The following is a 17,171-nucleotide window of genomic DNA, read 5'->3' on the forward strand; positions in this document are numbered from 1 at the left end:
TCATCTTGCGAAGAGTATGATGAAATGGAAGAGAGCCTAGAGGCTTTGCTAAAATATCTGCCATTTGTAATCTTGAAGGGACATGGAAGGGCTTGATGATATTTTGTTGCAACTTCTCTTTAATAAGTTGACAGTCTATCTATATGTGATTTGTTCTCTCGTGTTGGACTGGATTTGTTGCAATGGATAATAATGATTTACTGTCTGTATAAACCAAAGTTGGCTGCTTGTGGTTAATACTTAGGTCCTGCAGTGCATAAAGGAGCAATTGAATCTCACAAGCTGTTGAAGCAAGGGCCCTATATTATGCTTCTGCAGAAGATCTGCTGATTGTAGCTTGCTTTTTACTCTTATATAAAATTAATGAATCACCCAAGAAGATGGCAAAACCTGTTACACTCCGTTGAGTGTCAATACACCCTACCTAGTTCCTGTCTGAGAAAGCCTTGAGATGCAATTCTAATGAAACTGGGAAGAATAATCCTTGTCCAGGGTTGCCTTCAAATACCTGAGAACTTGAATGGTTGCTTGGTAATGACTAACAACTGGTTTGGCTAAAAATTGACTAAGAACTTGGACTGAATAGGTAAGGTCAAGTCGAGTTATTGTTAAGTACAACAACCTCCCAACTAATCTTCTGTAGGCTGAAGGATCTTCATATAAATCAAAATCTGAAGCAGTGAGCTTTAAATTCGATTCCATTCGAAAAGCTACAGGTTTTGCACCAGGAAGTCCAGCTTGTTCACGTATGTCTAGAGCATACTTCCTTTGGCAAATTGATATGCCAGTTTTAGATCTTGCTACCTTGAATCCAAGAAAATGTTTGAGTTCTTCCAAATCTTTAATCGTAAACTTATCATGTAGAAAAGTTTTGAGTAGTTGTATTTCAAACAAGTTGTCGCTTGCCAAAAGAATATCATCTACATAGACTAGGAAAGCTATGAAGGATGATTTTGATTCCTTGATAAACAAAGAACAATCTAAGCTACTTTGAGTAAAACCATAATCAAGCAATGTTGTGGACAGTTTAGCAAACCATTGCCTAGATGCTTGTTTCAAACCATAGAAACTCTTTAAAAATTTACAAACTTTATTCTCTCCTTCGACAATCAAACCAGGGGCAACTCCATATAAACTTTTTCATGCAATTCAACATGTAAAAATGCATTACTAACATCTGATTGGTGAATATGCCAATTTTTAATAGTAACTATAGCAAGCAGTAGCGGAATGGAAGTAATCTTTGCTATTGGAGAGAAAGTGTCAAAGAAGTCAAAGCCTTCTTGTTGAGTGTAGCCTTTAGCTACCAATCTAGATTTGTGTCTTTTTATAGTTCCATCTGCCTTATACTTAATTCGAAATACTCACTTACAACCTATAGTTTGTTTATTTTTAGGAAGAGTAATAAGTTCCCAAGTCTTATTTAACTCTAAGGCATTTATTTCATTTTGCATTGCAGCTTGCCATTCAGGAATTTTAACAGCCAATTTATAACTTTTAGGTTCTTGGGAAGCTAAAAGGGATACTAGAAAAGCTTTATGAGAAGTGGACAATCGATTTGCAGAAAGAAAATCAGATATGGGATATAGAATACCTTTATTATGAGAGCAATCAGCAATAGCAGATGAGTGAATTGCATTTGGAACTTGTGAAGTAGTACCACAATAATAATCCTGCAAGTAATTTGGCATTTGTTTAATTCTTGAAGATTTTCTAAGATATTGTGAAGCTATTTGAGGGACAGATTCATTGTCCAAAGATAATTGAGGATTTGTAAGATTCTAATCTGAGGTGAGGCTTTGATTTGATGTAAAATGTTGATCTAAATTAAGGTTTTGATCAGAATGAATATCAGAAGAATGAAAATAGAATTTTGAAACATAATTTGTTGGAGGAAATAAGAAGGTATGTGTTTCAGGATTAGATGGAAAAGCCTTGAAAGGAAAGATATTTTCACAAAAGACTACATTTCTTGAGATGAATACCTTATTTGTGTTAAGGTCCATTAATTTGTAGCCTTTTATGTCAGAAGGATAACCTAAGAATAGGCATTTTGTAGCTCTCGGGTCAAATTTATGTCTATGATTTGTGAGTGTTGATGCAAAGCAAAGATAGCCAAACACTTTGAAGTGAGAAAGATTAGGTAGTTTATCAAATAGCATTTCGAATGGTGTTTTGTTTTTTAGAAGGGGAGTAGGAATTATGTTTATAATGTGTGCTGCAGTTAACACACAGTCACTCCAAAAGGTTAAAGGCATGTTTGCTTGAAACATTAAAACCCTCGCAGTGTTTAATAAATGTTGATGTTTCTTTTCTACAACTCCATTTTGTTGTGGAGTTCCACACAACTTCTTTGATGTATAATGCCATTGTCATTATAGAATTGAGTCAAAAGGAATTCAATTCCATTGTCTGACCTTACTGTTTTGATAGAAACACTAAATTGTGTTTCTACCATTTTGCAGAAATTTTTTAGGAAAGAAGGAACTTCAGATTTCATCTTGAGCATGTATACCCAAGTACAACGTGTATAGTCATCAATTATAGTAAGGAAGTATTTGAAACCAGAGTAGGAAACAACATTGAAGGGACCCCATATATCACAATGGATCAATTCAAACATGTTATTTGAACTGGTTTGAGATACAGAAAATGAAAGCTTTCTTTACTTTGTTAAATGACATACATCACAGACATTGGTAGAATTGAAAGATATAGATAACTCTAGCTATCTAAGAAAAGGTAATCGTGAGTTAGAGACATGGCCTAATCTGTAATGCCAAGTATCTAATTGATTTTGAGTAATAACTTAGACAAAAGATGAAGAGTTAAACTTGGGTTGATTGCAAGTAGCAACTTTTGAAGTAGCTTGAGATAGGTGGTACAATCCATGTTTCTCAAAGGCAATCCCAATCATCTTCTTTGTTAATTGGTCCTATAAAAGGCAGTGGAAGTCAAAGAAAGAGACACAAATATTAGACTGTTTTGTAGTTTAGAAACAAATAGTAACTTGAATGAGAAACTGGGAATACATAACACATCATGCAAATATAATGTGTTTGAGAGACAAATATTGCCAATATGTGAAGTTGGAACAGAGTTTCCATTTGGCAAATTTATAGAAGAATTGATTGAATTAGGTGTAGATGAATATAATAGTGGTGAACAGACCTGTATCTAGAATCCATGAGGATACATATTGTAAAGATGAAGAAACAGAATAACAAAGGTTTGAAGGTAACCACAAAATTGAGAAGTAATAATGTTTACAGTTGGTGTAGGTGTTTGAGTAGATATTGGAGATGAGTTAGAATTCGCAAGTGCTAGAAATTTATTGAATTCCTTAGAAGTTAAAGAAAACTTTTGATCCTCGTTACTGTTTTGAATGTAGACCTCAGAGGTTGACATAGCAGCATGAGCAATGGGTGAATTTTGTTTCCCTTTTGGTCCAGTCCAGCTAGGAGGATAATCATGAAGTTGGAAACATTTCTCTATTGTATGTCCATTGTACCCACAATGAGTGCAATATAGAGAAGATCTCTTCTATTTGCTTTGGAAAATTTCGATGGAACAGATGGCTGATTATTCTGTTTGGCAAGCAAAGCATGAGTTTCATTGTTGATAGAATTATTGAGTTGTCTTTGGCTTTTCTCTTGAAGTAGTAAAGAGAATACTTTTGCCATACTTGGCAATGGTGAAACCATAAGCAATTGGCTTTGAATTGAAGCATAGGAGTAATTTAAGCCAACCAAGAATTTTAATACATAATCAAATTGTTGTCTAACTAGCAGAAAATCAAACAAGTTGCAGGTAGATGTTGGCATCTCTCCACAGCTACAAGTTGGGAATGGTATGTAATTAACATACTCATCCCATAAGGTCTTGAAAGAACTAAAATACTCAATGATAGATAAAGAACTCTGAGTAATAGAACTTAGAGATTTTTCAAGATAAAAAACTCTCGGACCATCGCTTCTTAAGTATCTTGTTTTCAACTCTTTCCAAAGATCAACAACAAATGCAACATAAAGAAGACTATTCCTTATTTCCTTTGAAATAGAATTCATTAACCACGAGAGAACCAAATTATTGGCACGTAGCCAAGTAGTGTGAAAAACACGCTGATTAACAGGAAGAGCAAGAATCGTACCATCAACGAACGCTACTTTGTTCTTGACTGTTAGAGCAATGGTGATTGATCAACTCCATGCAATGTAGTTGTCACCAGTAAAGATTTATGAAACAAGTAATGCACCAAGATTGTCGCTTGGATGCAAGAAGTATGGACTTGATGAATTGTCCAAAGGATTGATCATGCGAGAAGAAGTAGAGAACTGATAGAATCTTCATCGTCAGAAGTCATTTCTAGAATTTTTCCAAGAAATGCAAGAACTACAAGAAATGCAAGAGATGCAAGAAAGTATGTAGAAGAAAAATTACAAAGATTTCAGAGCAAAATCTTTGTGAGATCGGGAAAGCAAAATGATTTTCAATCTGATACCATGTCAAATTTTAGATGAAATGAGATTTTGGTTTGTGAGAAAAGATTTTGGAGACGAAAACATAAGAGATGAATTGGAAATACTTTCATGAATAAATTGAATGAATTAATTACAAAGTAATTGAACTATATTTATACAAGGCAAAATGAGAAATAAGAGACTAACTATAATAACTATAATAACTAACACGTGTAGCTTTAGATTTTAACTCCATTTGTTCAATCTGTGAGGCTATATTCCAACACACGCTTCAACCATCACCATCAAAGGTATCCTTAGCCTTTTAATGCAGAGCATCGATGAAAACGACAACAAGAGGGTGATTTCCTTGGGCATGGGCAACCTTTCTACTTATTCATGGTTTCACACCACCCATGTTGCTGAAGAAGCTGTCGTTGATGCTCTTCAATCTGAGAAGTTCAATGGTTATGCACCGACTGTTGGTCTTCCTCAAACAAGAATGTAAGATTTTAGTCTATAGGGATTTTATTGTTTCAATTTTGTTGATTATGTTCTATGTTTTTTAGGGTGATTTTCTGACTGTTTTTTATTCTTTTCTCTTGCTTCTCTTTTCTATGTTCTTTTGTTTGGTCTTTGAGCGTGTTTGTCTTTGGGGTTTTCCTGCTTGTCAGTTTCAGCGGGTTCAACCCGCAAGTTGCTTTAATCCGCTTTTCGGGTCAGATCGGATCCCACGGATGGATCGGGTCCTAAACTTTTCTACACAGGCCTAGATGAGAGTTCTCCAAGATTGGAATTGCCGTAGCCTTAAGTTTTCAGTAGATTACTCATTACCTCAACAAGCCACAGACCAAGAGCCTTGAAAGCCAACCACTGGAGCACAGAGTGAGGGTCCCCGCCAACGTCAAGCACAAAACCATCGTGTGTTAGCCTTGCCCAGCCACAAGAAGCCGTAGCTCACCCTCAAAGCCACATTGTGAGCACTGATCACCACCATCGCCCAACCACCAAAAACCACTTCAAGAGGTGCTCTGCTTGCAGCACACCGAAACAAGGGAAGTATTTTTCCCCCACCGTGAGTGACAACTCAGCCACCCCACGGCACCAGCCCCACCTCGACGTCGCCACCTGCACAAAAACAGTCATCGAGAACCTCACGTCACTCCAGTTTCACCATTTTTCCCTCTCGGTAAGCCATGCCGATTCTCCCCACTACCTTTCTTGGTTTCTCTTTCTTCCATGTCCTCTCCCTGCCTCTCATCACGTTTTCTTTCACCCAGTGTTGTGCTGCCGCGCTAACCTCCTTCAACCGATGCCTAGCCTCTGCTCAGTCGCACGCCTTCTTCTCTCTCGGTATGAAAGTCTCCTCTTGATGGCAAAGGTTAGTCTGAAGAGTAGTTTGTAGTTCCAAAAGTTTACTTTTAAATTTGAGAATAACTTATAACCGGTATCTCCAATAAACCTTACATATCGGAGACCAATGCCAGCTTGACATGTAAGGAGAATATGAGTGAAATTGAGACCGCGTAAACAGAGAATAAGCTCTCTCACTCTCCCTGTCTCTCGAGCCTCCCTTTCTCTTTGCTCCCTCTATCTCTGCTCTCTCACTTTCGCAGTCTCTCAATCCGAAAGAGAAGACCCAAACCCAAACCCTCACGGCTCACGCTGGGAGATCAAAGCCTCCCTCTCTCTTTGCTCTCTCATGAAAGCTTCCCTCTCTCTGCTCTCTCAAGATTAAGAAAATACAAACTTTTCCGTAATTTACTAGTGTGATAAACTGATAATGGCTTAGGATAAAGTAACCGTGTTGACTTTGGATGAGAAGTTACGAGATTTGGGCATGCTACTTTGTCTTTGTCTTTTTCTTGACTTTGTTTTTGGTTTTGTTTTATTTCACCTACCGCTGGAACTGCCCCCAACCAACAAAAACAATGGAGATAGATGTTTCATGCCTCTTATGTGATGAGCTTGTCCTAGTACTATCATCAAGATGGAAAAAAACAAGAGAAAATATTTTACCGTATAAATTTGCCACTCAGAAGGAGAAAAAGTACCAAACCAGTATCAAACAAAATGGCAAAACTGAAACCAAAGTCTCTGGTCCGAAGCCCTGCTCCCATGGCTTCTTTCTTAGAGCATTTTATTCTATTTTTCAGTATTCGTCCAAGTAAGTGTATAGCATGTCATCTTTCTTTGAGGAAGATCGAAGAAGAGAGAGGGAAGGGGAGAGAGAGAGATTAGGGATTGCGGGTTAGGGTTTTTGTGAGAGAGAGAGAGAGAGAGAGAGAGAGAGAGAGAGAGAGAGAGAGAGAGAGAGAGAGAGAGAGCGATTTCTGATTTCGGGAGAGAGAGCTTGGGTGGGAATGAGAAGAATCACGTAATCCTCTACTATGCATCTTCAAAGTGAGAATTGAGGAAGGCTTACGTGCCAGCTTCTTATTGGTCTCCGATATATAAGGTTTATAGCAGACATCGGTCAGAAGCGTTTCTCTTTAAATTTTACAACCCGTCCAAAGAACCATGCATGTTTTGCTTTTTGCCTAGAATACCCCTTTAGGCTAGTTCTTCCTTGACCATAATTGATTTTTATTTATTAAAATCATTTTGTGTGGGCTTTGTTTTAAATTCAAGAATTTATAAAGCAAATAAATAAGTTTATAAATTGTATTTTTGGTATTATATTATTTTTAATAGATTGAATTTCAAAAGCAAATTGTAGGAGTATAGTTCTATTTGTGGGAGTGACGTGAAGATGGGGGATGGGCCATGGCGGCTTCGAGCTAAGGAAAAGAACATGGTCTTGTGTTGCCAAAGATGACAATGACGGTGATGGCAATCTCGATATGAAAGTGACAATGTGTTTCAATAGGATAGATGGGAGAATAGGAGACAATGTGTTTTTGCATGGAAGATAGGAGAGTTCTATGATGAGAAGGGGGCACTTAATGGAACGACACCGTTTTCACAATTAATGAAACGGTGCATTTCTGGCTCGTGCGCAAGTAGTCTCTAGAATTTTTCAAGATTTTCACATCAGTGATAAATTGGATGTGTAAAAAAATAAGGTTTACAAATAGATTTTATATACGTTGGTGTATGTGTTAGCACTCCACTTATAGTATGACTCATTATAACTTAAAAAAAAAAAAATCAAATACTAATCATTCTTTAGCATAACCGATGTGGAAAGATTTCATATCAATAATGTATTGGGTGCTTAAAAAATAAAAGCTTACAAATAGATTTTATATAGGAGCACATGGCACATGTACGGCTAGTCTTTGAGTTGGGTGGTGTTAGCGGGTCGCCCAACACTTACCGCCAGGCATACTGCCAACAGAAATGTGTAATTTGGTTTTTTATCACTACAACAAATATGCCCATTTGCCACAAATTCTTTTTTCAAAAGTCACGCTTGTGGGAAATAATCAGTTTATCCCACACAAAACTATCACCAAAATAATATTGCATCATTTTCTACCAAATGACTTGCGAGAATTGGGAAATGGTGAGCAAAAGTGTTTGTTGCTAGGAGAAAGCAACCGTGGAAAAAAGACTTGCATTTTACACACTGCTCCCAAAATTTATTTTTTTCCCATGAAACTCAACAAATATGAAGCAGCTGGCTTATTACTGCCTTATCCCATTCCTCAACAAATATGAACTGATGTGTCTATGGATTTTGTTGAAGGATTGTCTGTGTCAAAAGCATTTTCTGTGATGATGTTTATATTTTTGGGCCTGTAGCTTATTCAAATTACCCGATAAATCTCAATTGGGCTTTTCAATAATACTGTCCCTTAATATCATCCAAAATATCCACTAAGCCTTATTGCCCCTAAAACAAAATTTTGAGCCTAGATAAAATTCTTTGCCAACCTCAGTAAATAATAATTCATGGGCTTACCCAAATATGACTCATAAATCTAATTTAAGCTCAAGAAAATTATATATTTCATTTCTAATAATATTGAGTTAGGTTGTTATAAATATAAATCGATTAATAGTTTAGTATATATAAATGTCATAGTATTATTATAATACATAATCATGTATAAAAATAAGTTATACACCTGTATAATAACATGTAATTGGACACCATGGTATAAGTCTAGTATAAAAATAGATTAGACACAAGTAGGAATAAAAAAAAAAAAGGGTGAAATTGGATTGAACCGGACTAAAATAAAAAAGATTCTTTTATATATTATTTATACACCACATTTTGATAAAATAAAAAAAATAAAAAATTATGTGTGGGGTATGGGAATGATAAATATAATTTTTCTTTTCAAAATTAATTTATATTGATTTGATTATTAAATGTGTCAGAAAGCGAATCAGATCCGATCAATTACAACCTTAATACCTGCAATAAGAGAGAGTTTTAGCAGAGATAATGATATCTATATAACATATTTCATGTGAATATATGGATATTTTTATAAAATGATATTAGTTTTATAAAGTATGAAATATGGATATTTAATTTTATAAAAATATCTCTCATTTAAAAATATTATTGTATAAAGTATTATAAAAAGCCATGTGTGCTTTTCTTTGATTGAATCTGTATGGCAAGATTGCGGTTGCATTTAAATAGGGATGTGGTTTTAGATATTAATGAAAAGTAATAAAAAAATAATTATAAAATATTAAAAAAAATAAAAACTAATAAATAATAATAAAATATCAAAATTAGCCTGAAATTTTGTCGAAACGTGCCCCAGCAGCGGCTATTTAGCCTATTTATATGGAGCATAAATTGACGTGACAAGGGAGACGGAGTCACGGAGGACCCAGTCTACCCTTTTTTCGGTGGAAAAAATTAAACGTAAATTCCTAAACCCCTTAGAAAAAGAAAGAAAAAACCTAAAGGTCCTAAACCCCACAAAACCCTAACGGCAAGTTCTTCCTACTGGTGCTCATTCTTGAGCCCTCTCTAAAACCATAGCCATAAATTTTGGTAAATATGGGAGCGAAGAAGAATTTTAGGGATGGCCAGAAGAAAAACAAGTCTATCACGGACGGTTCCAAGTTCAGCAAAGCTTCCAAGCAACAATTCAAAACAACCAAGGGCTCGAACGATGCTGTTAAGTCTGGAGCACCAGCCTTGCAACTCGAAGACGAAGTCCCTGATTTCCCCCGAGGTTTGCATTCTATTCTAAACTCTTCAGTTTTTCTTACTTTCCCGTTCGGGGTTCATAAAGTTGACGAGAAGAAAAGAAAAATCGGTATTAAATGTGACTCTGTATATTTCGTATCGAGACTTGTTTCAAACACTGCTTTGAGTTATCTATAATTTTCAGGTGGGGGAAGTTCTCTGAGCCGACAAGAACGCAACGAAATCCGTGCTGAAGTTGATGCTGAGTTTGAGGCTGAGGAGCGGGATCAGAAGAAGAATAGGAGAAAAAAGATGCAGAAGAAGAATCAGGCAACAGAGGACGATTTTGGTTCTCTTTTTGGTGATGGCATAACTGGAAAGCTACCTAGATATGCAAATAAGATCACTTTGAAGGTATGGATTAAATAAACTTGGCTTGCCCATATGGTTGATCAGAGAATTCACCGGAAAAAATTATATGTAGTATCTCTCCGGGTATATATAATTTTATGTCGTGATGATTTGTGAGAAACATACCAGTTGCACTATAAGGCTCAGATTTGTGGAAATCTTTGTACGATCAACCTCCAATAATGCAAATGCAATGTTATAAAATTTAGCCTTTTTTTCCTGTTGACAACTAAATGAAAAAGTATTCTGTATATTATATTCACGATGGGTTAAAATTCTTTGTTCTCTCTTTATGGTTAAACATAATTTCTTTTACATTCTTTGTAAATCACAATGTTGTGGAAAACAACAGTCAACAAGGAAAGTATCAGTCATCAGTTTTTGATGGTGGTTTTTTCCCAAAAATATTGAGATTTTATTTTTCCTGGTATTTTTGCTTCCCAAAACTTTGGTTTGAAAGATCAGCAGAGAGACTTTGAGTGTGGCTGACATATTGCTAGGATGGGATAATGGAATTAATTCTGTTGAAGAAGTGGGTTGGTGAAAGTTGTAGTTTGTCTTTGCTGATGTTAGAGATCGTATTTACCTAATATCCATTTTATCAGACCATGCTATCTGTAACTTTTGAACAATTTTTCTTAAGATGTATAATGTATGCAAGAGTTATAGTCAATAGTGGAATGTTTTGATCTGGTTTCCTGAAGGACATAAATTCAATTCTTCCTATTAGTTCCCCATGAAAACTATGTTTTCTACATAGTGATTAATACAATTTTCAGTTCTAACTCTACTTCTTTATCCGATTGACACCTGTTTCAATGACCATCATGTGCATTGCAATATTCTTTGTTTAAATCCTTAGAATCCCATCTGTAATTACTTACTTATTAGAGCTGCAACAGTGTAACTTCCTGTCAATATTTCGATGCTGCATGCATTTTAGAAGTGTACTAGCCAAAACTAGGACTCCTGATTTAGGTTTTTTATTTTTATTTTTTATTTATTAATTTCCTGATATTTATACATTTAGATCAGAAACCTTACTAGCTAGTTTCAGTATGATGGGTTTCTTATGCTTCTTTCCCCAACTCCTTCCTCTGAAGAGATTCTTCTTCGACACCTTATTTTCTTGGGCTTCTGTTATTGTTCGACTGGTTTTCTTAATCTGCTTGTATCTCTATCTAGTTCCTAGTGGTTGCTAGGTGTTTTTTGTGTATACTTTATGTGTACTTGGACTATGCCTACTATTATTTCAATAAAATCTTATTCATACTCATAAAAAAAAATAAAAATAAGAATATGCATCAACTCTTCAATCACATTTCCATAAGAAGTGAATATTTAGCACCTCTAGTTTCTACTAGGGTTGTGTGATGCTGCATTGAAAATGAATGCCACCCACAGAAAAAGTTTGCTGAGTCTTCTTTTATAATTATTTCCTTTTTCCTTTCTCCCTCTTTATGTTTTCTATTCTATGATAATCCTTCAACCTTTTGTTCTCCAATGTATTTCAGAATGTATCCCCTGGAATGAAGCTTTGGGGACTCGTTGCTGAAGTAAATGAGAAGGACCTTGTAATTGGTCTGCCTGGAGGCCTACGAGGATTAGTTCGTATGGCTGATGCTTTGGATCTTGATGTGAAAAGTGAAATTAAGGTATCAATAAGACTTTCTCTTTCCTGCAGTTATACATACAAACTAGGTGTCTTCTCTTGTGTACAACACCTGTACCTGGGTTATGCCTAGATATTATTATCAATAAAATTTTTGATTACCTATAATAAACAGATCCAAAATTATTATTGTTGCCTTATTATATAATTGATTTTATCTTGTACATATCTTTGTGTACTTGGACTATGCCCGTTTACTTCATTGAATAAAATTTTATCATTCAAAAAAAGATTATGAGTAATAAATGTTCATTAAGAAATCTTACAGTATTTCATTTACCCTCACCAGGACCTGGAAAATAATATCCTACCTAGTCGGTTCCATGTTGGGCAGCTGGTTTCTTGCATAGTGTTGCAGCTGGATGATGATAAAAAAGATGTAGGGAAGCGCAAGCTCTGGCTTTCTTTGCGTCTTTCTCTATTACATAAGGGTTTCACTTTGGAGGCTGTTCAAGAAGGGATGGTACGCCTGCTTGTATGCTGTTCGTTTGCTGTTTTGTTGCATTGGGAAATGCTTGATTTTCACTTTAATTTCTAATGAGGTGGAAAGGCTATTTGCTCATCTCTCTCTCTCTTTCTCCCCACTACTTTGAAGCAGTCGCATTTGAAGTTTTGAACTTAATGAAACAATCTTCTGTAAAGATATTGTTGTTAGGAAGCAGTTACTGGAGATGTGTTACTTTATTTATCATACATCTATGTAACTTACTAAAAACTATTTATGGCACCCATACCTAATATCTATTCGGTATTGAGTATAAGAACACAAAAGCAAGTACAGTTTTAAATCTTTAGTTTTTGCTGCATATCCTCTGTTCATATATGTACTTTTCCCATACACATGCCTCCAGTTTTCTTGTCTTTATTGTTCAATTTCTCAATAAAGGGGAGCTTGTATATGTTCTAGTTTGGGGCTTAATGGAAGTATACAATATATATCAGGCATAGTGCTCACTTGGAGTTTGAAGTTTGTGGATAAGCTTACCTAATGATCAGCTGGCTGCTGGCATCTCATATTTGTGTTAAAATTAGTAATTACTATACTGAGCTTTGCTACTCATCCTTCCTAAAAACCTACATCGTACTTATTTTTATTTTTTAATTTTTTAAAATTATTTTTGATTTTATTTTTTTTAAACTAATTGAGTTCATCTACTCATCATCCATACACCACACATTTGGTAAGAGACAAAAACTAAAAATTAAAAAATTATATGTGGTATGAGGATGATGAGTAGAATTTTTCTTACTATAAAATGTCCCATTCCCCGGGTGTTTGTGTATAATGTTGAAATAACTTTATGCTTTGTATAAATCAGAAGAGATTGAAACACATTTTAAACTTTTTTTCAAGTTGTAATTCAAGTATAAGAATGCCAGATACTTCATCTTTGTATTTGTCCTTACCTTGCTTACGATAAGTTTATATGATACAATTGACTAAATTCTTAATTTTTAAAGTGGTGGTTGAATTTGTGTCATATGTATAGAATATGCATGTACGGTTATGTACTTGGACTATATACTCTAGCAATAAATTTTTCTTATAAAAAAAATGCAGGGCACAGTTAGTATTTTTTTTATTAGAAGTACTCTACACATCAAATTTCTTAAAGTTATGGTAACCGAATTTGGCACTCACAAAACATTTAGTAGCCAAGAAAATCACCCTATGTCAATGATGGGCATATAAGAGGATAATTTCATCTTTTAAAAAAGAAGAAGATAATGTTGTTATCTTACACCGCGGAGGGGTTCTTTTTTTTTTTTTATTGATAAGTAAATGTAATATATTAATCAATGGAGCATAGCGCCTGGTACAATGTATAGTTGTCCTATCTATGTAGGAGCAATGGAAATAAGAAAATCATGAAAGTCTAAGCCATTGAAGTCAACCGCAATGGCCCAAGTACAATGAGTTCTAGTAAAGAAAGCTTTCAATTCCTCCATCGATCTCTCTTTGTCCTTGAACGTCCTTTCGTTGCGCTCTTGCCACAAACACCACATGATGCATATAGGGATCATCTTTCATATTGCTTTAATCTACTGGATGCCTCTACTAAACAAAGTCGAGTATATCGAGAGAATACTTCCCACCCTCTTCTTATATGTTTCCACAAACCTACTCCATACGCAATGATGGGCATATAAGAGGATAGTTTCATCTTTTAAAAAAAAGAAGATAATGTTGTTATCTTACACTGCGGAGGGGTTCTTATTTCGTTGTATTCTTAGTCTTCTTATTATGTTCTTGTGGTGATATACCTACCATCCTCTGCAATGGCCAATTTCAACTTCCCCTTTTAAAGGCTATTTAAACATCATTTATGTTGATAATTTTGATGTGAACACACTTATTAAAAAAAAAAAAAAAATTTTGATGTGAACATGTGAACTTAGAAGGTGTTTCTGATTCTATCACTGCAGGTACTTACTGCATACGTCAAGAGTATACAAGACCATGGTTACATTCTTCATTTTGGATTGCCTTCGTTCACGGGATTTTTGTTAAAAAATGACCAAGCTGGTGCGTAATTCGACCAACTCAGCATGTGAATGCCTCCTTAATCATCCTATGTATACCTTGGTGGTTGGTTTTGGGAGTTCTCTTTAATGTACCATTCACTGCTCAATTGGTCCTGTAGTAGCTTGAAATGGCATTAACTATTTCTAAATTCCTTTTTCCTGCCATGCTTACTTATTGGCTGCAACTTGCAACCAATTGCATTAGACTGAAGTTCTGATTCTTCTATGTAGTTCTTGAATCTACTTTATTTATTGAAGTCTTTCTGTCTATCCCATGTTTCTCTACTTGATTTTGTGGTCTTTCCAGCGCGGGGGGAGTTTGACGTAAAAATTGGGCAGCTTCTACAAGGGATTGTTGGGAAAATTGATAAAGTTCGTCAAGTTGTCTATCTGAATTGTGATTCTGACACAGTATCTAAATGTGTGGTATGCCACCCACCTTACAAGAATTCCTCCTGTAATTTTCCCTTCTCTCACTGTTTCCATTGTAATTGAACATTTTTGCATTGTGCTGCATCCAGACCAAGGATATTAAGGGAATTTCGATGGAGCTTCTCGTTCCGGGTATGATGGTTAATGCTCGTGTACAGTCAACTCTTGAAAATGGGGTTATGTTATCATTCCTCACTTACTTTACGGGAACTGTAAGCTTGATATACTTGTCATTTCTCTATCTATGACATTGTTGGAAATAATATTGAGCCATTGATTTTACTTTTTCATAAAAAACTTTGCAGGTTGATATATTTCATTTGCAAAATAGTTTCCCTTCTGCAAATTGGAAGGATGAATATAGTCAAAATAAAAAGGTAATTGTTTGAACTTACATCTTGTATTGATCTTGGCGCTTTTCTACCACACTAATTTTAACAACTTTATGTTTACTGCTTCGACTGGTGTTTTTCAGTGGCACCTGGGAACAAGCATGTAATATTTTCATCTTGCTGACTTCTGTTGCATATGTGCACATTTTACAACTTGATCACAGACTGAGTATTAGCTCATTTAAAGATTTGGGAATTGTGAAAACTCATTAAAGCAATACACATTCTATAAGACAAAATTTGATTTACTGCTCTTCTGAAAATTAGTTTTTTATGTAGTTCTCAGTTCTATTGCATGATTGCATTCTTGGTTGTCAGCTGAAATCCCGTTTTTACCAAATATGATTTATGGTCTACTATTGGTGCCCTCTCACTATATATATGTATATATATGTATATATGCATGTGTGTTATTTCCATGTATCTTTGAGTTCTTACTTATTTGATTTACTAACTTCAGTATCTAATCTTTGGTTTAGGTTAATGCACGGATATTATTTATTGATCCCTTGACTAGAGCTATTGGGTTGACCCTGAATGCGCATCTTGTTCATAACAAGGCTATTCCTTCAGTAAGTTATTAAGCATTTATGAGACTGCTAGGTTTTTCAAAGGAAATATCAGTCCGTGAGATGGATCTTTGATTCTATATTCCTTTAGTTTTTCTTGGTACTGAATGCGATTTGGATTGTTTAGAGTAGTTAGATCATTAGCTGGACCCGTCTACAGTTTAATGGAGTTTGGGCAGTTGACAATTCATGCCGTTGTTGGTCTGGCTGGTGGCAAGCGAGATGCTGTACTTCAAATTCTGTTTGTAGGCTTTTTTGGTGCATCTCTCATTTAGCTTAATCATACCAGAATGTTAAAGAGTGGACTTGGCTTTGCTTTCAATTTCTTGTCTAACCCTCTTCCTTGCAAAGTAATTTGAATGTGCTCTTTGGGTAGCTTTTCAATTTATAAAGGGTCATGCTCTGTGCTAGACTAACATTTTTGTGATTGACACCAGAATGTTAAAGTTGGAGATATATATGATGACTCAAAAGTAGTCAGGGTTGATAAAGGATTGGGCCTTCTGCTTGAAATACCATCTACTCCAGTTTCAACTCCAGCATACGTTAGTGTATGTCAATATATCATTTTTGGCAGCATATTTCCGGAACGCTTTAGCTATTCAAGTTTACTGTATTGATGTTAGATATAATTTATGTTGACTCAGATATCTGATGTGGCTGAAGTGGAAGCCCTGAAGCTTGAAAAAAAGTTCAAGGAAGGAAGTCATGTTCGGGTTCGAGTTCTTGGATTTAAGCACTTGGAAGGGCTTGCTACAGGGATTTTGAAGGTTGTCCTCCTACTCTCACATCATTTACTAATATAAGGAATGAATAAAATAAGACAAGGTTGTGGAAATGAAATTTTTTTATGTTCTGTTCACTTCTGATTATTGTGAACTGAACCAGTTGGTCATAATATTGGTTTGGCTTGAACTTTAGCAGGATCAAACCCTTCCCATATTGACCAAGCTGGGCTGTAACAGTGGGATGTTTTTTTTTTTTTTTGACATGATTCCTGCCTTACAAAGAAAAAATGCTTATGATTCGAATATGCTGATAATTTTCTAACTTTATATGAAAAATCGAACTCATGCGGTCATTTTTTTTATTCATGAAGCTGCTTACCAGTTGCTAATTTTTCCTCAAAAATTCTTTCTAGCTTTCTAAATATTTTGCAAAAGATATCGGGGATAGTAATTTTTAATTCCCAGTCTTGTTGTCCTTGTGTGGACTTGGTCCTATCCGGTACATTTAAAGGCTGACCTTTTAGGATCACTACTAACAAAAGGTACCTGTGGATGCTCTTTACCATGCCATTTACCTAAATGGGTAAAGTGGTGATATTTGTTGAAAAGCAGTTATTTAGTTTTAATGGAACAAATAAATGGTATAATTGCCTACTGAATATGCCTAGTATTTCCTGCAATGCCTTCACTATGCCCTTAAATTGTATGGGGGCCTAGTTTTACCGTATTACCCTACCACTCTAGCAAACTACAATCTATGAGTGCTTGATGCAAAATAAGTGGCACCTTTGCCTCCGTTGTGGCAATGCTTGGCAGTCTAGAAACTTATAAGTATAATATGTAACATCTTTATGAAGGCAATATGAAAAAAATAAAT

At 35.3% G+C, this 17,171-nt stretch overlaps 1 protein-coding gene across 2 annotated transcripts in view; it reads left to right on the forward strand.

Annotated features, from left to right (window-relative positions):
* The first annotated feature begins 9,264 nt into the window (after window positions 1-9,264).
* Window positions 9,265-17,171, forward strand: part of LOC122318448 (rRNA biogenesis protein RRP5) — a 32,446-nt gene continuing 24,539 nt past the window's right edge. The window contains exons 1-11 of one of the 2 annotated variants that reach the window (XM_043135809.1): window positions 9,265-9,610; window positions 9,770-9,978; window positions 11,490-11,630; window positions 11,937-12,110; window positions 14,075-14,174; window positions 14,481-14,599; window positions 14,695-14,817; window positions 14,911-14,982; window positions 15,477-15,569; window positions 16,004-16,117; window positions 16,214-16,336. In XM_043135809.1, the coding sequence (XP_042991743.1) occupies window positions 9,433-9,610; window positions 9,770-9,978; window positions 11,490-11,630; window positions 11,937-12,110; window positions 14,075-14,174; window positions 14,481-14,599; window positions 14,695-14,817; window positions 14,911-14,982; window positions 15,477-15,569; window positions 16,004-16,117; window positions 16,214-16,336 (1,446 nt within the window). In that variant the 5' untranslated portion in view covers window positions 9,265-9,432. The remainder of the gene's footprint in view (window positions 9,611-9,769; window positions 9,979-11,489; window positions 11,631-11,936; window positions 12,111-14,074; window positions 14,175-14,480; window positions 14,600-14,694; window positions 14,818-14,910; window positions 14,983-15,476; window positions 15,570-16,003; window positions 16,118-16,213; window positions 16,337-17,171) is intronic. The other variant, XM_043135808.1, reaches the window with a different exon arrangement.

This window comes from Carya illinoinensis, chromosome 8, assembly GCF_018687715.1.
Source record: "Carya illinoinensis cultivar Pawnee chromosome 8, C.illinoinensisPawnee_v1, whole genome shotgun sequence".
NCBI lineage: Eukaryota > Viridiplantae > Streptophyta > Magnoliopsida > Fagales > Juglandaceae > Carya > Carya illinoinensis.